A 23,559-nucleotide genomic window follows, 5' to 3' on the forward strand; every position below is an offset into this window, starting at 1 on the left:
AAAGGTTAAGATAATTTAGATTTGTAAAGAGAAACATCAATTAAGGAAAGAATTTCATGGGAATTTGATAATAAAACAGAATCTGTCAATATTCTCTGCTCTAATGGGGAGGCTTAAGGCCTTGCAAGTAAGGGGATCAACCTTTTTTTACACATAATCCGGTTAAAATTGATAAGAGTTCCATCAATCAAACACAGTCAAATACAGAGTTTGTTAAATTGAATTTTTTTCTATGGCTTTGGTGATTTCGCATGTCAAAAAATTCCGAAAAATGTCTTGTTTGGAATTTTGTTTATTAAAAAATAGCGGTTTGAAAACGTAAAAAATTTTATGTTTTTCAAATCGCAAGTAATTTTAAAGGCGAAACCGAGATTTTACCAAAATGCTTAATTGCGTCTTTAGAAATTATGTTTTGAAGCTGAAAGCAAACTCAAACTCAAACTCAAACGGACCCGAGCAAAATTGACTCGAAATCAAATGCAACACACAAAATGCAACACACAAAGGCTTATCACAATGGCTGTGTCTGACAACCGGTTTTGGGGCAACAACATTGGCTGGCACTGTTCAATCACTTTGAAATTATCTGCCAAAAGCTGCAAGAGTTAAGACAGTGAATATGAGACTTGCTTCAAATAATGCGCCCATTTCCAGCCTGATTTTGCTGTTCCAAAACTGCCCCTGCAGCAAATAGAAGTATCACTATGTTTGCTGTTCCAAAAGGCAAGAAGAAGTATCACTATGTTTGCTGCAGGGGCATTTTTGGAACAGCAAAATCAGGCTGAAAATGGGCGCATTATTTGAAGCAAATCTCATGTTCACTATCTTAACTCATGCAGCTTTTGGCAGATAATTTCAAAGTGATTGAACAGTGCACAACCAACGCCGTTGCCCCAAAACCGGTTGTCAAACACAGCCAACGAGTCATATCTATTGAACCGAACCGATACCCACCTCTAATTTAAATCTTATTTTCTATTCATTTTCTTAATAGTTGGTATTTTTCTTTTACATAATTATTCTAATTTGGTATCACTCCTACCCACTAGAACCGACCAAAACACAACAGGAGGGTTGAAAATTTTGGGCCCTAGAGGACAATCTTCTTCATTTCTCTTTCTTTCCTACTCATTTTCTCTCCCACCAACCCGATGGGTGATGGGAAACAACAATCTAAATTTCCTCATTCTCGAAGGTTGTTTTTAAACCATTGATTACTTCATTCCTGTGAGACCGACATGTCTGAATTCTCAACATTCACATATTTCTACAGAAATCTCTAAATTATTTAATCAAGGAAATACATGGAAAGACGAATAACAACCGATATTCCATGTCTGCGTTCAACGAATTAACTGAACCAAGTGCCAAGAAACTCAATCCTATGGTATCACACCTGACGGCTGCAGTGTGTACGAATCATATGTGACATATGAAAAATATAATATATTAATAAAAAAAGAAGAAGACAGTTTTCTTTCAAACGGGCCAAAAGTTCTTTTAATTCTGTCTATAAAATTGTCTTCCTTACCATTTACCAATTGAGAAGTGTTAGAGAATCAAACAAATGAACTCAGAAAAATTTTCAAACTGACGAGGCAAGGGTTTTTTAATTAAAAAAATGCAATTCTCTCTTTGTTGTCTACCACTCATGGTCTGCCACGTCGATTTGAAAATTTTTTTTGATTCATTTATTTGGCTCCCTATCACTTCTCTTACCAATTACCATATGAGAAACTCAATAACTCTTTTAATGCTATTTTTTTTTAAAAAAAAAAAAAAACGTATTTTCATTAAATTAGATTTGAGTAAATTCTTTCGATCCAAAAAGAAAAAAAATTATAACAAATATAAAATTATTAAAAAATTAAAAAATTAAAAAAAAATTAAAAAAACTTGGTACTTGGGTTGAGTGTTTTCAAATCTAGGATTTGGAATTGAATACAATTTTGCTGGCTGGCGAAAGCGTCAGCGTGTGCGGTTGGGTTAGACAAGATGGATGCATGTGAGTGAGATATGGAGTTGGCCCACAGCTTGGAGAAAGATAGTCATAGTGGATATTGGAGAGAGTGTGAATTAATAAGATAATAATGATTAATTAATAAAATAATCCTTCTTCGACCGCCTGATTGGTACGGGTTGGAATGGGTTGGGTACCTTAACTTTGACCTTTAATTACTCTGTATACACTTGAGAGGTGTATGCCATTTTCCACCTAGAATGACAAATTTGATGTTACCTCATAAATTATTTTTTTATTTACTAGTATTTTTCCTACAAAAAAAAGAAAGAAAGAAGAAAACATTTTCTGAGAAATGTTTTATGTTGAAAACAAATACATGAGACGTCGAGTCGTTGACCTAAATGTTCTTCTAATAAGGTTGAGATGTACAAAGGGCATCGATTGGCAACAGTCTGTTACTATTCATCAACAAAAAAAATCAACTCTCAATATTTTAAATGTTTATAGACATTTGATAATATTTTACATGGATTTGAGGATATTTCTTCCAAATTGATTTAGAAGAAATTTCTGTTCTTCACTTTTTGAGGGCTTACCAAGTATAGAGGTCCAGACAGGCTCCACCGACTAATGCCCCTATCCGTGCACCGCACTTACGAAAGTTTTTCTATACGGATCGGGTAAGTCTTTAGCTTCGCTAGAGAGGTATGGCCTCAAGAGGCAGGTAGCACCTGGTGGGTTTCGAACCTGAGACCAGTGAAGAGCAAACTCAGAGTCTTAGGCTCTACTCCTTTAGACCACCAAGCCAACTCCTTAATAAAGATATAATTCTAAACTCTCTTTATGCTTCCGCTTACTTCTCTCTTTCCTTTCTCCCTTCTTCAATATATTTAATAAATATTTATTTCAAAAACATTTTCACCTACAAGCCAACTCCTTAATAAAGATATAATTCTAAACTCTCTTTATGCTTCCGCTTACTTCTCTCTTTCCTTTCTCCCTTCTTCAATATATTTAATAAATATTTATTTCAAAAACATTTTCACCTACAAAATATTTTTCTGATCATAACCCATGTTACATCGAATCTAAACAAATGTAGCCTCTAATTAATAATTGATAGAAGCAGCAAATGGACAAAATAGATTTCAAGCGAAGCAATAAAACAAACAATAGTTGAGGCCCGAGGGCATACAAGTGTGTTTTAAATGTCGTTTAATTATTCTAAGTCTTTAGACTTTTATATTTAATGGAGTATTAAACAATTTAATTAGAAAAACTAACAATGCAAGTAACTCCAAAATTACAAGGAACTCTTAAAAAAAAAAAAAAAAAAAAAAATTAATAGTGCTGAGATATTGGCAAAATACATTCTGTAGCTGAAAGAACTTGAGGAAGTTTCCGTCCATACGCGTTAAAAGAGTGTTATAGATCGAGAAGATCAAATAAAATAGACAATTAAGCAGAGTGCCCCATTCTACAAGTTTATAGATAATTACAGAAACAGCCCCAAAAAGTCAAAATCTAATTGGATAAACCATACGCAGGGAGGACACATACATCCTTACGCCACTAAGAAGAAGACCCAGCTCACTGTTATAGTCATTGTTGAATCTTCCTTAAACCCATCTACAACCAACCAATCATAACTCATCATGCAAAGGGTTCCCAAAGAGAGAGAGAAATGTTATAAATCTAGGAAAATTACACTTTACTCCCTACAGTTGGAGACGATTTTAAATGTTTTAATTTTTGTAATGCACCCCTAAATTTTCAAATTTTTACAATTCGACTAATTTTATCTCAAAATTCTCATATTGTCCTTAATTTTTTATTTATTTGTATTTTTTTTTATAAAAAAATCAAAAAAAAAAAAATTCGGAGTGTCTCCTTTGGCCATTTGGCCATTTTTGCATCTCAATTTTTTTTTTTTTAAATAAAAAAAAAATTATGGGCAAGATGGAAATTTTTGGATAAAATTGGTTGAATTGCAAAAAATTGAAAGTTTAGGGATACATTGCAAAAATTGAAATACTGAAGGTCGAATTGAAAATCGTCCCAAACTTTGGAGAAGTAAAGTGTACTTTTCCTTATAAATTCCCTTCCTTATTTTTTTTTCTTATTCTTATTATTATTTTATCCTAGTGTTGCAGTGTTAATTAATTTTTAGACCAATACAAGAGAATAAAAATAAAAAGTGCTAAAGGAAGAGAGAAAAATAGAGAAACCATCAGCCATATTGTCTAAAGAAGAGAAAAATTTGTATTTGTGTCTTTTGTATTTTATTTTGAGAATAATTTCTATTATGTACGATTTGGGCATATTAAAGTTTTGGGGTCCACATAATTTTTTTATTCTATCTTTTATAGTAAATTTCTTTATAATCGCCTCCACACGTGAAGGTAATTTACATTGAGAAAATTACTGCAATTCTTCTGTTAGTCTTGCTCTAGAGTTAATTAACTTTTAAATCAATTCTTACAAAAAAAAAAACTTTTAAATCAATTAAGTGTTACACATCATCAAAACAAGACAATAATATAATATAATATATTACATAAAATAACTACCTTATATTAAAATTAAGAAATATGAAACTTTCTTGTGACAAGTGATTGTTGGCGTTGAAGTTAATTAGGTGCAAAGGTGGGAGAAATTATATGTTAGTTTACTTGTCGCGTGATCCACAGGCGCACGTCTTGTACGCGCCTGGTGATGAGCATGGGCGCTGACATCATCATACAAACTTTCTAGAAAGTCTAAAACGTTTTAACGTCCTTACACACTCACACAGAAAGTTTCGCCTCAGCAAATTCACGCGCTCACGCTAAACCAACAGAGGCGGCTACTGGCTACACCTACTTAACACCAATCAATACCACAGCTCTTCCCTACCTTAATCACCAACATATCAAAAGGGCAAATCTGACCTTTCATATATGACACGCTGTCGCCTATATATACTCCCACAAACCGGTTCAAATATTCCACATTCAAATTTCAACTTCTTCTTCTTCTTAGTTTCACAATGAAGAGAGGTAGAGAGGAGGGAGCTGAGAGCATAGACATGGCCAACTGTTTGATGCTTTTATCCAAAGTCGGCCAGATTGACATAACCAAAAACTCACCACGTCCTCGTGCTTTTGTCTGCAAGACATGCGACCGGCAGTTCCCGTCGTTCCAAGCCCTGGGAGGCCACCGGGCGAGCCACAAGAAGCCGAGGCTCATGGCAGGCGACCTATTCCACCACATGCCGGCCTTGCCAGCCAAGCCGAAGACGCATGAGTGCCCCGTGTGCGGGCTTGAGTTCGCCATCGGACAAGCGCTAGGGGGCCACATGAGGCGGCACAAGGCTGTCATGAGAGAAGGCTTGCTGATTAATCATCATCGCCCCGTGCCGGTCATGAAGAAATCGAGTAGTAAAAGGGTGTTGTGCTTGGATTTGAATTTGGCGCCGGTGGAGAATGATCTCAAGTTGTGTAGTTGGTGAGGATACTTGTACTTTAGTTTGGAGTTTTTCTCAGAGAATTTTTTATTCGTGTTCATACGGAATACTATAGATATCTTTTTTTTCTGTGTTGGGGGTGTTTTTAATATGTAAGGAGCAGATGTCGAGTTGTTTGAAGGTCAAAAAGGACAATCAGCCATGGATTGTGAGGTTCAGAGAACCTCAGGTCTCTCCTTTGCTGGTAGGTTTCAACTTTTATCTTCAATTCTGTATAGCTTTCAAATATATTGGTCTCAATTTTCACACACAAAAAAAAAAAAAAAAAAAAAATTAACCGTTTTTTTATAGAATGGCAATGAGACCTATTCTGCAAAAGCTAAGGAAGGCTAGAGGATTGGAATAGGGTTGATGTCCTAAAGCATATTTGGAGCTTATTTGCCAAATCATGCTCATTGTGGGTTGCTTGGGCTAAACAGAATCTAATTAAAGGAACTGCTACTTGGAGTTGGTGTAAAATTCTTAAACTTGAAGATACTGCTAAGAAATTCTTGAAATTTCTGGTGGGGTGATGGTAGCAGAATTTACTTGTGGTTGGACTCTTGGCATCAGTACGGCTATAGAGTTATATGTGATGGTAGGAGTAAACTTAATGCAAAGTTATCAAGTGTTATTAAAGGGAAAGAATGGGATTGGTTGTCTGCTAGGTTCAAAAGTTTGGTTAATATTCAAAGTAAGCTATTTATGATACAAGAGGGGGAGTAGTGATGTTCCTATATGATTAGCTTCAAAATCAAACAAGTACACTAGTAGGGAAACTTGGGAAGGAATAAGGATGAAGCAGCCTAGGGTTGACTAGTGGAAGCTGGTTTGGATTTCAATGGAAATACCAAAGCATGCATTTATACTCTGGTTGGCTGTAAAAAAGGGTCTTTCAACTGGTGATAAATTGTTGAAATGGGGTGTCAAATGTCTGGTTTGTAGAAGGGTTATTGAATGTTGTGACTAAATTTTTATCGGTTGTGGTTCTAGTAGGAGGGTAGCAATGCAAAAATACCTTCTATTCCTACTGACTGAGAGGATATTATAAGGAAAGGTATTGGAGAATGGCAGGGTGGAAGTTTGAAAGCAGTGGTGTGTAAATTGGATTGGGGATCAGCAGTTTACAATACTTAAGAGGTATAAAAATGATGTGAAATTTGGAAATTGATTGAACTGAGAAGAAACTTTGTTGCAGAAAATATGCTTGGAGGTATACCTTCAACTATTCTGGGTTAATGGTTTGATGGTTTCTGTTGGCGCTGGATTATGGAACCTGATAGAGTTCCTGTTTTGAAATTTTGCTTGTAAGAATTTCTTTTGCTGGTGTATATATTGGCTTTCTTTTTCTGGTGAATTTCTATATCTCATGGGCCTCCACATGAGCAATTTGGCTCCTAACATGAATATTTCCAGAATCTTTGTACAATACCACATGGTAAACATCTTTCTTGGCTCTTCAATCACCAAATTTCATTCAAAACTGGCCAGGAGACTTCATCAGGCTTCAACACATTTAATTTCATTCTACAAAAACCATAAATTATTACAAACTAATCCCCAAAAAGAAAAGGAAATTAATTCATGTCACCGCATTTATGCATGCCCAACCAAAAAAAAAAAAAAAAAAAGTCCCAAAATACACACAACATATATAGAACAAGAAATTAACATAAGCTAAAACCATACCAAAACCGCAAAAAAAGTTAACTCATGCATTCAATAATGCATGTGTTAACTTCTTTTACTCTAAAACGTACATATCATTTGAAGTAATGGTTTGATTGGTAAGAAAGTGAAAAAGAGGAAGGAATGATATAATAGGGAAGATGAAAAAAATGAAGGAAATAATAAGAGGTGGATATTGGAAAAGTGAAAGGATTTAAAAACTGGTAATAATTTCTTGCAATTGATAAATGACTTCGATCAAGATTTTCTAAAAAATTTAGGGCATTTTATCATTTAAATTTCTTCAAATTTTAATGATTATTTTGTAAATTAAATGATTGAGATTTTAATGATGTCAATCAGATGACGTCGTTTATTTCGCAGTCGGTTTTCATTGGTCGCAAAATCCTAGTGTCGGGAAAAAAATTTAATGTCCTTCGTACAAGATACAATGAAAATTTTCGTCGTCTATACTGATTCCTGAAACAACGTAAACCATTTTATGTCATTTCGTTGAAGGATGTAAATCTTTTACTTTGTTTCTTGTACAAATGACGATAATTTTAACGCCGTTCGTACAAAAAAAACGTCAATCAAGATTAAACAAAAAAAAATTCCCATCTTTTTCCTTGCCTTTCCTAGCAACCAAACAGAAAATATCCCACATTAAACTGACGAGATCAAAAAAAACCAGACCTGTGGGGAGGAGGGAGTTCTTCTTTCCCCTCCCCCTCTGCCTCCTACTCTCATCTTCTTTCCTTCCTGTCCCCTTCGTGTTTTTTCCTTTCTTTTTTCAGTCTTTTTTTTTTTTTTTTTTTTCTTACTAGTCTAGTTGCTCCGGTCATCCTTTTGCTTATGTTGCGCTGCTTCCGTCCGCTCTTCGCCTCCTCGAAATCAGTTGGGCTTTAAATCTAGTTTTTCAAATCTAGATCTAGTCTCCTAAACTGATTTCGCTCAGCCATGCGCCGGCCCACCATGCTCCCTCGCTCCTTAGCTGCCCATCGGCCCAAAATAGCTCCATCTCGTCCACCACGCGCTGGCCAGTGTGCTTTGTTGTAACGCTCTCAAATCCGGCCTTGACCAATCTAGTAGAGTTACTGGCAATTACCCTAGTTTAGCTAATTGGTAGCTAAACGGGAACCACCCCTCTAAGCAAAGTCAGAGTTAATGCATAAGAAATGTGAAATAAATTTGAGAAGTCTAATAACCATAGATAAAACATGAAATATCCTCAATGCATAGACACAGAGCAACTAGTATAAATTGCTGATCAAACCTGGTAACAGTGTGAAGATCTTAATCTTAAGCAAAGTCTGTAGTTGCAACCTTGCCACTCTTTTATTTCTAGAAATGGGTTTCCTACAAGGTGTAATAACAGCGTAAGTCTAACGATTTAGTAAGTAAACCTCACAATTGAGTATGACATGAGCCAGTTTTTATTGAGTAGAAATAAACGTACAGTTTTGTTAAAGATTTGAAAGATGTGTTATCTTTGTTAATACACCATAAACAAATACCGTTTTGTTGAGAGAAACATGTGTACTTTCAGCAACAATCACCTAAGTATTTTAATTCAGAAAACTAATGCTTTATAAGTTATAATTATCACATATGTCTACTCAAAATATTATCCCTCTTCAGCAGGGTTGACGTTATCCCAAGGGACCTGTAATACAATGGCAGCGCCCTGACCATTGTACGCTATCGTCCATAACATTAGCAACTCGATCAAGTCCGACCTTAGGTGACACACACTACTAATGATATACGTCCTGTAATGACTCGCCCATTAAGGCTGCGCCAATCACAAAATAACCATTAGATCCAAGGCCCTTATATCACATCCATACATATTTGACTATAGAATCAAGTTTATATAGTAAGCTCATGGCCATTATACCACACATAACGATGTACCATGTCATACGATGCATCTTATCAACCAGTTGTTAAAACAGTTACCAAGTTATACGAAAACGTAGGCATGCTCATATCATATGCGTGCTCAGTCAGCTGACATATCACATGCTTTTAAGGAGAGCGGTCGTATGTATTTACTTACCTCGTGCGTTCACTCAAGTCTTTCGACATCACAAATTCCTACTATAATAAAATACGACACATCGTTATAAGTAGTACAAGAGAATCTCTAAGTGATACAATAAGTTCTTACCTAGCGAAAGGGGTCGTCAAAACCCTAAATTCACGTATTTGGGTCACTGGGTGTACGTCCTTCTCTCTGGGCAAACGCTTGGCCTCGTGGGTGTACGTTCGGCCAATGAGTAGAAATTCTCGACCGGAAGCTACAAACATGATCTTATGCTTCTAAGTTCTAAGGTGTGTTATATCTCATTCTAGGCTCCTAGCAGACACATGCAAAGTAACACATTATGCTATCATCTAAACTCAAAGCAAAAAAAGGCGGGTTTAAAGTTCTTTAAAAACATTCTTAGTCTTTGTAAAAAAATAGGTACAAAAACTTGTCAAAGCATTTTTAAAACTTGCATTGACACAAAATAAGAAGTATAGCTTAAGAATGCTAGGTGTGAGGGTTTTGTTCTTATAGCCAGGAAAATAAAAGTTGGGAATATGAGGTATCTATGTATTAGATTGAGTCTGTATGGAGCAGATATGCTCTATAACTGAAGTTTGGACATGGGGTTAGCGGATGTTAAAGTTATAGATAGAACTTGATTGTAAGGTTTTTTATGTTTGTTTCTACGACGTTGTAACCTCATAGCTTTGGTTATGATTTATCATAGGTTTATGCTTTCTGATGTAAGGGTTGTATGCTCTTGATTTTTTTTTCAATGAATGAATATATATGAAAGATTCCCCTAAAAAAAAAAAAAAAACTTGACGGGATCAAACCACAATACGGACGAAATCACTATAACTAGTTCTCTGGTAATCTCCACAAAGCTTTGCATCCAAACTTCACATGAAAACTAAACTACATAAAAGCTAAGCTAATCACCTTAAAAGCATCTAATCACCACGTTTTTTTAGTGGTGATTACCCGGCCCCTAGTTTATTGGTACTTTTTCTTTCCATAATTATTATTCCAATTTGGTCACTCCTACCTCCTAAACACTTAACTAGTTTGAATAGAAAAAAGAAAGAATCTGCACCCACCGATTTTATTTTGTTTTTAAATATAAAAAAGTGAGTCAAACAGAGGGTTGAAAAACTTAGGCCCTAGAAGAGACATTATCTCTCCCACCAACCCGATGGGAAACAACAATCTAAATTTCCTCATTCTCAAAGGTTGTTTTTAAACCATTGATTACTTCATTCCTGTGACTGTGAGACATGGGGCTTGGCATGAGACCAAGATGTCTGAATTCTCGGCATTCACATATTCCTACAGACATCTCTAAATTATTTAATCAAGAAAATACAAAGAAAGATGGAAAACAACTAATCTTCCATGTCTGCTTTCAACAAACTGAACCAATTAAGTGCCAAGAAACTCAATCGTCTGCCATCACAGCTGACGGTTGCAATGCGAACATATAGAAAATATAATATATTTTAGAAAAGAAAAAAAAACAGAGAAGTTGTTTCAACTCAAGTTTCTTACCATGTGAGAAATATATTAATTTTTTTAGTGCTATTAAAAAATATTTACTTCCCAGTTCTCACTCATAGAGATCTCATAAATTTTACTGTTTGAATTACTAACAATTTAAATAACAAATGTAAGAGAATTTTTATAATATATACCAGATTTCGGGCAACGTATCTCATTGTTAGGGTTGATGAGTCTTATAGGCACGCTCTCATATTTGTTGTCCAAAATCTACAGTAAATCAAGATCCGCTTCTCACATGCTTAAGAGATAAATGACAATTTTATAAATTTTTTCTTAAAAAAAAATAAAATTGGTACTTATTGACTTGGAATTGAATACACTTTGGGTAAGAAAAGATATTATACTAAATGTGAAATAGAAAGCTAGTTGAGCTAAGGCACGTACGTAAGCAATGAGTGGTAGAAAAATGTGAAGAGAGTGTAAATAAACCACCAAAAATCAGTTGTTTGACTTTGAAGCCGCCATGTCTTGCAAAAGAAGCACACGAATCATGAGAAAATTTATTTTTTTAATTAAAATAATCCTTCTTCCACCACCCGATTTGTACGGGCACCTTAATGTTGACCTCCCTTGTATACACTAGAGAGTTCTTATGTCATTTTCTCTCTACATTGCCAAAGTTTAGCGGGTAAACATATAGAGCACGACCGGCGTGCTTCACTGTTGAAGCACACCGGCCGTGATTTTTTTTTTTTATTATTATTTTATTATTTTAATTTTTTTGAAAAAAAAAAAAAAAAAAAATTTTAGCCTGGCGTGCTTCACTGTTGAAGCACGCCGGCGTGCTTTATATCATGGTGTTGGATACGGACGAGAAATACTATGTTATGTTTGTTTGTTTTGATATAAAATGTTTTACGTAAAATATTTTTTCATTTTATGGTGTTGGATACGGACGAGAAATACTAATCAGAGGAAAATAATTTTTGGGTCGAATAACAAATTTGCAACTATAGCAAGGAAAATGACTTATACCACTTAAAGCGTAACTGCGTAAGCCATTTTGCAAAGCTTATATCATTCTTAATTTAGTTTGTTGTCAAGGAGTACCTCAATCTGTTGGACACTACATCTCATAAAAGTTTCAAATGAAGATTTACCGAATGAGTATTGTATTGTTGTGAAATGAAGTTGGGGAAACAGGAAATAGAATGGCCGAATGGGTGTTCACTGAAGGGGAGAAATGAAATGAAGAAGAGAAGAGAAAATGGAGAAGTAGGCTTGCAGTGTGAGAAATGAAGATGAAGGAGAAGTGCTAAACCTAAGTGTAAAAAATATTAATATATAAATATTATTAAATAAGATGGAAACCCAGTTCCCGGTAAAAACTGGGTACCAGAACCGGGGTACCCGGTTTTTGGATTTTTCAAACCGGAATCTGAACCGGCTCCCCGGTCTTCCGGTAATTTTTGACACCCCTACATGAAATAGATGTCAGTAGTTCAAATCATCTTTCTCTCTTTCCCTTTCTTGTTTGGACATGTCAAAAAACAAAATTCAAAAATGTTTTCAAGATTTTTTTTTAAATTTTTTTTCTAATCATAACCCATTTCACATGGAATCTAAGCAAATGTAGCCCCACACAATTCATATGAAGTTGTGAGACATTGAATGTAGCATATAATTTTCAAAAGTCATCTTCTAGAACTCTATGAAATTTATCCAAAATTCAAAATTCAAAATTCATGCCCTGGCATAGAGCTCACGCTAGGAAGGAAAAAGTAGTATTAGTTTATGACAGTCATGCATCACTCGTTTCTGCAGATAACTTTAAAATGTTTTATTTTGAAAAACAAAAACTAAAAACCTAACATATTTGTTAAAGTTTTTTTCTTTTGGTCTGTCAAAATACCTTTAAAAAAAAATTCCTTAAACATCATTAACAAATTAAACCGAGAATAAATGTATAACAAATGACAGCAAATGGACAAAACAGATTTCAAGCGAAGCCATCAAACAAACAGTAGTGATGTCCCAAAGATGTAGCTCAATTGGCTGGGACCACGCTTAATAAAGCGGAGGTCACTAGTTCGAATCTCCCTCCCCTCCTTGTGCGGACATGTAAAAAAAAAAAATTAAAAAAAAAAAACAAACAGTAGTGGAGGGGAGGCAATAGTGTTTTAAATATCGTTTATTCAAATTAAAGTTTTGGACTTTTGTATTTAATGGAGTATTAAAACAAAGGGAAAAGTCCACATACCCCTCTCAAATTACCACCCAATTGACAATGTCTCCCCAAACTTTAAATTGCGATAATGTACCCTCAAAACTACCAAAACATTGTCAATGTCCCCCTCATTGACGAAACTACCCTTAGTAGATTTTTTTAAAAAAAAAAAACTAAAATTTATGGAAAAACCTAAAATAAAATAAAAAAATCTTTTTATTAGAAAAAAAAATTAAAAAATTTCGATTTTTTTTTTTTTTTAATAAAAATTGAAAATTTTTCGTTTGTTTTTTTGTTTTTAAAAAAAATGTTTTCTTTTATAATTTTTAAATAAAAATTTCCGTTTTAAAAAAAATTAAAATATTTTCGTTTAAAAAAAAAAAAATTCGTTTTTTTAAAACATATTTTTAAAAAATATAAAAAAAAATAAAAATTGATTTTTTTTTAAAATAAAAATTTTGGTTTAAAAATTAAAATAATTTTTTTAAAAATTAAAATTTTCGTTTTTTTTTTTTAATTTTAGGGGTATTTTTGTCATATTGATAAATATATAGGGGCATTTTGATCTTTTTGCTAGCTTTGGGGGGGGGGGGATATTGACAATATTTTGGTAGTTTGGGGGTACATTGTCGCAATTGAAAGTTTGGGGGGACATTGTCAATTGGGTGGTAGTTTGAGGGAGGTATGTGTACTTTACCCTAAAACAAATTAAGAAGTTGTTTTATATATTAATTAGAAAAAACTAGCGCAGCAAATAACTCAAAAATCTAGAGGAACTTTCCCAGGAAAAAAAAAAAATAGAGCCGGGATATTGTCCAAATACAGAAAGAACTTAAAAATTGAGGAAGTTTCCATCCATCTGCGACAAGACGTGTGATCCTTCTAGATTGACAAGCACAGTGGCCCCTCTTCTACAAGTTTAGATAAAATTCCAGAAACAGCCCCAAATGTCAAATTCTAATCGGATAAACCGTACGCCAGGAGGACAAGAGAGAGATGCACACGGCACTAACAAGATCCAGCTCAGTGTGATAGTCATATGTTTTTTTTTTTCTTTAATAAGTCTAAGTCATTAATTTTGAATCTTCTTTAAACGATCTACATCTAATCCAACATGTTGAAGAATGAAGGTTTGGTTAGGATTTTAGGCAGTACAGAAAGACCGTTGGTACGTGATAAAGCCATGCATCTAGAACCAACGAATTATCATACCTGATATCATGATCATGTGAAAGGGTACGTAGGTGCGAAAGAAAAAAATGCTACATCAGTCTTGTGGGATAAGGGTGTAATTATCCTAAAATGATAAGCTGGTAGGAAGAGATAAATTTAATTACTTAATCATTCAGAATACTAAGACATTTAGTTTTGATACCATGTTAAACTAACAGTTTACTTAAAAACTTAAGTTTATAGGAAGATGTAAATTTAATCATTTAACTATTACTTTAACATTCAACACAAAATGAAAGGATTAGAGTTGATGAGTCTAACCCGTTTGATTATGTGAGTACAGTTAGATTTTACCTATATAACCTTATATTCCTGTCTTAACATGATTCGAACTTGACATGTGACATAATGATCGATAATTTTTGACATGACTCGCAAATTTGACACGAACCCAATATAAAAAATAGGTCTGGTTATGGTTGAGAATGAGTTGTCTTATTTAATTAAATGGATCTAGTTATGATTAACCTATATAATCGTATATATTCATACATTAACACAACATGAATTCAATGTGCGAACACGAATTGTCACATCAATATATAGTATTATTCTTAGAGTAATATTAAAAACTTTTTGTCTTACTCTTATCACACCCGATTCCGATTCCGATTCCGTCAATCCTTCCCGAACAAAAATGAAATAAAAATGTTATTTAAAGCATAATAATTTACCCTTATAATTATTATATATATATATAATTTACCCTTATCACACCCGATTCCGATTCCGTCAATTCTTAGAATAATTTACCCTTATACGTCAACAACAACGCGTTTACACGTGTGTGATGGAGTCATAAAAGAATTGTACTTGGTGTGAAAATATGATGAGGATGAGAGACCGCGTAAGCCGTAAACATCCTAGTAAGACATAACACACCATTCTTATCAGTTTTTGCTTAGTCAGTTCCCAGTTGTTTCTTAGTCAACAATCATTTAAAATCCACGCCACGCGCTTCTCAGTAAACACTAAAACCCATGTCCACACCATTTGGAGGCGCGGTGGGTGAACCTTCCCCACCACCTCCGCACCCACCTCAACATGTCTTATCTCAGGGTGTGAGTATTAAATTGCCCTTTTAAAAACAATTAATTAAATAATATTACTATTCTTATTTATTTATTATATTTACTTTATATTAATTGGATAAATGAAAGTAAAGAGTTTGTTTGCCAAAAGACTTGAAAAATGAAGTGGATTAGAACTGTAATAAATTTGATTGATGTGAAAAAAAAAGTAAGAATATTTTGTATGAAGAAAAAAAAAAAATTGCTTTATAGTAATTTTTTTATTTGAATAGTAATAAAAAATAATTGATGTGATTTAAAATGTAAAAATGTTGGGGTTGATTTTTTTTTTTTTTGACTATCCACACAAGAAAGGAAAGGAGATTCAAACTACAGCCAAATTATTGGAGTTGATTTTGAGAGGAATAATAATCTTTTTTTTTTTTTTTTTTTTTTGAATCATTTTCCAAACACAGCCAAATTATTCTACTTTTGATTTGGTGCCGTAAAAAATTTACTCTTTTTCTTTTTTGATAAAGGATTTTTTTTTTTTTTTATTTTTTTTAAACTTAGTCTCCAAATATCATATCTCACATATTTTCTTTAATATTTTTAACAGTAATTTTTATAATCTTTTAATATTTGCTTTACTTAACTCAAGTTATTATTTGTAAATTAACGGTTTCCATGTTGAATATATATATATATATATATATATAAAGGAACACATAAAATAATTACCTTATACTAAAATTAAAAAAATAAGATAGTTTCTTGTGACAAGTGATTGTTGGCGTTGAAATAAGGTGGGTAGAGTGGGAGAAATGATATGCGATTTTCTTGTCGCGTGTTCCACAGGCGCACGTTTGATACGCGCCATGTTGTGCGCATGGGCCCGACATCATCACAATAAGAACTTTCTCCTTTCTAGAATTGTCAAAAGGTTTAAACGTAACAAGACTCTCCACTGCCTTACCTCTCACTCACACATGACACAACACAACCCCTTCCCCAAGTTTCGCTTCACCAAATCCACGCGGTATCGCAAAAGCAACAGAGGCAGCGATTCCCACTATACCCCCAACTAACACTACATATTTACACCACTGCCATAGCTCTCATCACTAATAATAATTTTTTATATGATCCGGAGAGATTGAACATTAGATTAAAAATAATTATAGTTAAGATATTTGACCAGTTTAATTAAATAGGTAAATATACTTCTTCTTTTTTTAACGGAAATATGTAAATTTTATTAATAAAATATCAAGAGTATAAAAACACTTATAACACAAAACAAAATCTTAGCCAAAAGTTATAAAATTACAAAATCATAAATACAATCAGAAAACAATTAAGTGTTTATCTATAACTTCAAGCTTCAGCTAATTACCCATGTACAATTACAGTTATCAAACAGATATGCTTCGAGCTAACTCATGTACAATTATATTTATGAAACTGATTTGCTCCAAGCAGACTAATCTAAGATCTAAGTAGCCCATATACAAAACAAAAAAAAAAAACAAAAAAATCGGCCAGATAAACCCCTACATTTAGATAGTTTTGGCTGATGCAGACGATCATATCTAAGTTTGAAAAAACTAGATTTAAATCTAAAATACATTAGCCAAAAACAGAGACCCGAAGAGACCATAGCTAGAAAAGACACCAAACACGACTACTAGAGAAGGGGGAGGACAGAAGAACAATAATTTTTTATTTCACTTCTTTGTGATTTCTTCTTTAGTGTTACTTGGAGGAGAAGAGAAGGCAAAGCCTCTATAGACTAATATGTCATGTATACTTATGTCCTTATACAACTCAAATTTGACACACAACATAAGGATTAAGTTAAAATTGACTTACATAATTTTATACTCATACTTAAACAAGGTCTGAGCCCCACGTGTTAATATATATTATCATCCATACGTAACTTAATCTCCAAGAAATGAAAGGGCAAATATGACATTTCAGTAATCGTCAGCAGTTAAGTCATTGACAGCCACTAAAACCATGTGTCGTGGTCTATAAATACACGAGAAACCTCTTCCCTTCCACATTCAACACATAAACTTCGTCGTACTTTGTAAGTTTCACACTGATGAACATGAAGAGAGGCAGAGAGGATCTAGAGTTAGAGACCATACACATGGCCGACTGTTTGATGCTCTTATCTAAAGTCGGCCAGATTGACATCACCAAAAACTCATCACGTGCTCGTGCTTTTGTCTGCAAGACATGCGACCGGCAGTTCCCATCGTTCCAAGCCCTGGGAGGCCACCGGGCGAGCCACAAGAAGCCGAGGCTCATGGCCGGCGACTTATTCCACCACACGCCGGCCTCGCCGGCCAAGCCGAAGACGCACGAGTGCTCCGTGTGCGGGCTTGAGTTCGCCGTCGGACAAGCGCTAGGGGGCCACATGAGGCGGCACAGGGCTGTCATGAGTGGAGGCTTGCCGATTATTCGTCATCACGCCGCCGTGCCGGTCATGAAGAAATCGAGTAGTAAACGGGTGCTGTGCTTGGATTTGAATTTGGCGCCGGTTGAGAGCGATCTCAAGTTGTGTAGTTGGTCATAGATCGATTGCTTTTATTAATGTATTTGTGTTCATATTAGAGAGATTTAATTTTTTCTTCTTACTCTTATATTATATTTGTGATTTTTTTTAATCTTATTTTTCTATTTTGATTTTTCACTATTTATTTTCTCAATTTTCGAGTGTTCTCCAATAATATAAAAAAAATTAGAGTCCTTTCAACTAAATAAGACGTGTCATCCTTAAAGGGATTTAAGTTTGTTTAGATGTAAAATTAAAAAAATATTTTTAAAAAATAATCGAAGATAATATAATATTTCATTTTCTAGTATTTGTTGTGGGCAGATAATATTAATCAACAAAAAATGATTTTTGAGTGTTGATATGGATAAGTTAAAATATATTTAGAGTAAAATAAGTATATACGCTTTCGTGGAGAGCAAGCTGTGTAAGGAAGAAAGCAGACTGACGTGAAAGATGTGGCCGGTAATGCATGTGGGAACAAGCACACTGCCCCACAGAATCACAAGCGTCGAGCTCTCTCTAGAGAAAGCGGGATAAGGACCCCCTCTCTCTTTTTATGGGAGAATTGGAGATTTTCCAATTTTAAATCTTCTCCGTCTATTTTTATCAACAGCTCATATAATGTTATCCCATTTAAATTAAATAATAAAATATTAATTAATTTATTAAAATAAAAAAAAATTAAATACCTAATACCTCGTGAGGTTTTGATTTTTGATTTTTCTTTTCTAAGGTTTATCTAATTTACAATTAACTCCTTGTGGTATCAAAATAAATTTAAAGGTTTTTGAAATATACCAAAAAAATAATTTAGTTCCTACAGTTAAATTTTATCCACTAATTTAATAGATTTAGCTAGTGTGACACTGACTTAAATATGACAAGTATCACAATTTTATTAATTTTAACGTTTCATGTTATCATAATCTGTTAAGTCAGTGAACAGAATTTGACCATAGGAACTAAATTATTTTTTTGGCATACCTTAAGGACCTTTGAGTTCATTTTAATACTATAAGAAGTTAATTGCAAATCAAGTAAACCACAAGGATTGATTTTGCATTTTTTCCTAAAATTAAAAAATTTATTGATGGAAAGAAGTTCAAGTTAGAGATAATGATCTAAAATTTCATAAAAGATAAAAATAATAGACATTTCTCTATGAAAATAATGCTAAATTTATAATTATTTTATTACTTTTTTTTTTTCTAATTATTTTATTACTTGTTGACGCACACATGTTAGCATGTGAAGGGTATTAAAATTAAAAAAAAAATTTAGTGAATGATATAGGTCCAATCAGACGCTGACTCGTACCAACAAGTTGTAAAAATTATGTATCTAAGTCAATAGAAAAATAATTATACATAATTAAAAAAAAAAAAATTATTGATAGAAAGAAGCTCAATTAGATATAATGACAAAAAATTTAATAGATAAATGCAAAATAAAAAATTCAATGAACAAATCGCTCAATAAAATTAAAAAATAATTCAAAGGTTCTCTTATAAGGTCAAAATAACAATTTAGTTTCTATAGTCAAATACTATCAAAAATACTTGACGGATTCCGTTAATGTGTCGCATTAGCACCAGTAAACTATTAATATATATATATATATATATATATATATATAACTAAAAAATTTGAAAACTTAATTTTTCTTTAAAATTTGAAAACTTAATTTTTCTTTAAAAAAAAAAAAAATTGGCTCGCAGGGTTGTTTTACTCAAACCGTTCAAAATAAAATAAAACACAAATTCATTTAAATGGCAAACAAACCTTAAACAGATCCAAACATCATGTTCTTTCACCTTCCCAACATAGTCTTAGCAATCAAAGTGAGCATTTTAAACGAAAAAACACCACAAGATTAAAACTTGACACATTCCTTTTCCTTTTCCCACATTTTTTCTCCGCAACCAAACAACCCAATACAAGAAACCCACTGGAATGGAATAAAAAATCTCCCAAAATTTCAAACACAAAACCAAAACCCATTAATGTACTTTTGGTAAAATAGTAGTTAATATACTTAGGTGGACTCAAACCCATTAGTTTAGGTTTTTGGACTAGAGTGACGTTCAAATCTTGGTAAAAACTCTCGAACAATTTATCTTTCTAACAAGAGACTCACAAGTGAAGAAGAGATCATTGTGAGCGTTAAATCACACATTGAGAAAATATAAAGAAAAATAATAGTTAATATACACTTAAATGGATCTAAGCCCATTATCTTAGGATTTTGGGCTAATATGTTGTCTAAATATGTATATTAATGTACTCATAGTAAAAACAAACTCCATAGCCGCTTATCTCTCCAACTAGAAGAGACAAAAAAAGTCTCTTCTAGTTGGTATTGAAGATGTCTAAATTATTTTCTATAATGCAATAAACCATTTGTAATTTAGGCCAACCACATAGACTGATTTTGCATTTATCCCAAAATTTCATAAAAGACAAAAACAATAGACATTTTCTCTATGAAAAAAATGATCGATTTACAATTATTTTATAACTTGTTAACACGTGCTAGCATGTGATTGAAGGTTATTCAATTTTTTTTAGTGGTTGATGTAGCTCCAATCACATGTCAAAAAGTTGTAAGAGTATATTATTTTTATCTATGACCTATTACATTTGAAAATTACTAACCGAACAAAAACCTGATAGAAAAAGTTTTGCAAATAGAAAACTTATATTCCAATTGAATATTAAACTATATGAAAAAATAATAATTTATTTTCCAAATACTTGCATTGCTTATATAATATTATTGACAATGTTCATAATAGTTGCTTATGTGACAAGAAGTTTTTAAAAATTAAAACTAATAAAAGCTCATTTACGATCAACTATTATAATTTGGACAAAGTTTTTTTCTAAACTGGATTGGAGGAATTTCTTTCAACTTAGTTTATAATAGTGACATATATCTAATTTTTTAATAACATATGAGATGCACATTAATTTTTAATAATCACACATATTTAAAAGACACATGTCACTTTTATAAACATATTTTGCTCTTTTTGTCTTAACGATTCATGTTGGTTTAATAACCCCTTTTTGGAGTGTTTTTTTAATTTAATTTTTTAAGTGCATTAAAAGGGAGGTGGATCTTTGAAAAAGTGCTTTTTTTTTTTTTTTTTTTTTTTTGGCTTTTGCAATGCCTTACATTGAGAACCTAGTGAGTCGTGTCACATTCTATGTCACCCACGTCAATATTTTTTTTGAAAACCTGAAAAGACAAACAAAATAGAGAAGAGCGGGTTCTTTATTTTGGAACTATTGAATAAAGAATCGGCTATTCTCCATTTCATTTGACTTCAATTTTTAGAAAAATGAATATTTTTACATTTATGTTACATAATTTTCTTTTTTTCAAAACCAAGTCACATGTGGGAGGCCTTAAGAATTATCTTTCTAATATTGCTTTTTTTTTAAAAAAAAAAAAAGAAAAAAAGAAAATCAACAATTAACATTGTCAATGAAAAAAGAACACAAGTTTAGTCTTGAGATGCTAGCAGCACATGCAATTTGCTCCCTCCTCCTCTCCCTTTCACCTTCTACACCCCGCTCCTACCCTCCCACTCCTCTTTTTTTTTTTTTTAGGTGTTCTCCGACCAGATCAGCAACTTCAACCTCTTCGCTTTGCGTTCGTCCACCTTCCACCGTATTGTACCATTCATCTCCTCCTTAACTGCTGCTACTGTTTGTTAGTTGTTTGTTTGTATTTTTGTTTTGAATAAGAAGTTTTTTTCTCTCTAGATTTGCCCTCATGAGTGAGTAGGTATGATTAGGTATGAGGGGTTATTTCTTACGGCTTGGATAATTAGGTGTGATGGATTATCTCTCACGGCCGGTTCAAATAAATTTTGTTAGGAAATTTGGCTACCCATGTCTTAGATATAGTCTGCTCGGAGCAGATCTGCTCTTTAACTATATTTCTACAAGGGTTCTGCTCTTTAACTGTATTTCTACATGTCTTAGATAAGAGCTTTTTGTTCTGGTTGTGCTAGTGATCTTTAATCAATAAAATCATAGATTTCCGTTAAAAAAAAAAAAACTGCCATTGGTTTATTTGAAAAAAAAAAATATGTATGAAAAATGTACAATATATATATATATATTTTTTTTTTTGAAGTGATATATATAATATGAAGAGAATAAATCAAACTCAAATTCAATTAGCTACTAGAAAATACATATGTCAAAGGAAAGAGACGTACGGAATGAAACCACCTTAATTCGTTACTGCCATGTCAGCAACTACTACATACGGTAGTTGGGGGACTTAAAACAACAAATTAACCTAACAAAAATACACAAAATTACGTCATTAAAAGCTATTACTTCTAATGAAATAAAAACAACAACAAAATAACGAACAAACAGAGTGCTAATTAACAATTAAACAATTCGACTTGGTTCCATCTCCATTGATCAGGTGAAAAAGCAAGCTTGCAAGTTTCAAGAACTGGGTCTGTGGGCCGGGTCGTCGCATCCATTGGCGGTGCTCCATATTGAGAATCTAAACCAAACAAAAATAAACAAGAAAGGAATTAAAAATTTAACTTCAAAAATACAAGAAGATATTCATAATTAAAACTTCAAAAAAAAAGAAAAAAAGAGAAGATATTAATAATAAAAACTTACGTGATTTTACTCATTCAATGACTGAAGAATGAACCGGGTTCAAAATTCATGCGTTCTTGACCCATAACCTCATCATCATCATCATCTTCTTCATAATCATCGTCGTCGTCGGGGTTCCAATGCCACGGCGAAAGGAAGGAGTTATCAACTTCCAAAAAGGATGTGAGTTGCGGGTAATGATCATATTGCTCCCCCCATATAACGCGGTTGCCGTCATCTTCAACATCAACGTCTTCAAGATCAACAACGCAGAAGCCGTCGTCTTCAACATCAAAGTCTTCAAGATCATCAACGCAGAAGCCGTCGTCTTCTTCTTCAACGGAAGAGCCGTCTTCTTGAAGATCAACGACGCAGTAGCCGTCTTCTTCTTCAAGGTCATGAAGATCAACGACGCAGTAGCCGTCGTCTTCTTCTTCAACGGAAGAGCCGTCTTCTTCTTCTAGGTCATGAAGATCAACGACGCAGTAGCCGTCTTCTTCTTCAAGGTCATGAAGATCAACGACGCAGTAGCCGTCTTCTTCTTCAAGGTCATGGACATAACCGATGCAGAAGCAGTCTTCAATGTCGTCATCATCAAGAACATCAACCCACGTTTCAGCCATGATCGATCACTTCTGATATTTCTACTACGTACTATATATAGCTTTTATAGACGGTGTATATAACGTTTCAATTAGGAATAGGATTAGCGTTTGATTATGATATAAGTAAGATTAATTGTAATGGATTACACGCTTACTTAAGTATAGTGAAGTAAGATTAATTAGTACGTAATAGAATAGAGGTGGAGTTTTAGTTGGAAGTGAATTATTATTTATTAGTGAAGTAGGATTAGGATTCAGTTTGAATTAATTTGAAGAGACCATATTCGTTTAATCCTTCTTTTATTTATTTTAATATAATTTGAATCACAAGTTCACACCATGCAACAACATGAATGCCTACGTAAGTAAACGCTGAAACTTAATTGGTCAAAGTCTTCTCTTAATTAGTTGGATATATATTATTTTAAATTAAAAAACAGAAGAAAATAATTTCCTTAGTCTATCGCTAGGCCAAACATATCTTAAAACTTTGGATAATTAATGCTGTTTGTTTTAATGGGTCATGATTAGAATATAAAACAATGAGATTAACAACTAAATTTGTTAAATTTAGTTGTAACCCGATCAAAATGACATGACACAATGAGAATAGCTAAAAGGAGAAGA

At 33.2% G+C, this 23,559-nt stretch overlaps 3 protein-coding genes across 3 annotated transcripts; 2 read left to right on the plus strand and 1 right to left on the minus strand.

Annotated features, from left to right (window-relative positions):
• Positions 1-4,979: 4,979 nt before the first annotated feature.
• LOC132164469 (zinc finger protein ZAT12-like) lies at positions 4,980-5,662 on the plus strand. Its single transcript, XM_059574986.1, has 2 exons — positions 4,980-5,449; positions 5,572-5,662. Coding segments are annotated over exons 1-2 (459 nt in total). The 5' UTR covers positions 4,980-4,991; the 3' UTR covers positions 5,573-5,662.
• An 11,541-nt stretch (positions 5,663-17,203) lies between these two features.
• On the plus strand, positions 17,204-17,827 carry LOC132164425 (zinc finger protein ZAT11-like). The gene has a single exon (XM_059574936.1). It carries the CDS (start codon positions 17,231-17,233, stop codon positions 17,705-17,707), a length of 477 nt encoding a protein of 158 aa, XP_059430919.1. The 5' UTR covers positions 17,204-17,230; the 3' UTR covers positions 17,708-17,827.
• Positions 17,828-22,362: 4,535 nt separating this feature from the next.
• LOC132163060 (acidic leucine-rich nuclear phosphoprotein 32-related protein 1-like) lies at positions 22,363-22,950 on the minus strand. The gene has a single exon (XM_059573261.1). It carries the CDS (start codon positions 22,948-22,950, stop codon positions 22,363-22,365), a length of 588 nt encoding a protein of 195 aa, XP_059429244.1.
• Positions 22,951-23,559: the final 609 nt, after the last annotated feature.

This window comes from Corylus avellana, chromosome ca10 (genome assembly GCF_901000735.1).
Source record: "Corylus avellana chromosome ca10, CavTom2PMs-1.0".
Lineage (NCBI taxonomy): Eukaryota > Viridiplantae > Streptophyta > Magnoliopsida > Fagales > Betulaceae > Corylus > Corylus avellana.

What these genes read in the sequence shown, in the direction of transcription:
- LOC132164425 (XM_059574936.1), top strand. Translation starts at nt 17,231, where the DNA reads ATGAACATGAAGAGAGGCAGAGAGGATCTAGAGTTAGAGACCATACAC.
- LOC132164469 (XM_059574986.1), top strand. Translation starts at nt 4,992, where the DNA reads ATGAAGAGAGGTAGAGAGGAGGGAGCTGAGAGCATAGACATGGCCAAC.
- LOC132163060 (XM_059573261.1), bottom strand. Translation starts at nt 22,950, where the DNA reads ATGGCTGAAACGTGGGTTGATGTTCTTGATGATGACGACATTGAAGAC.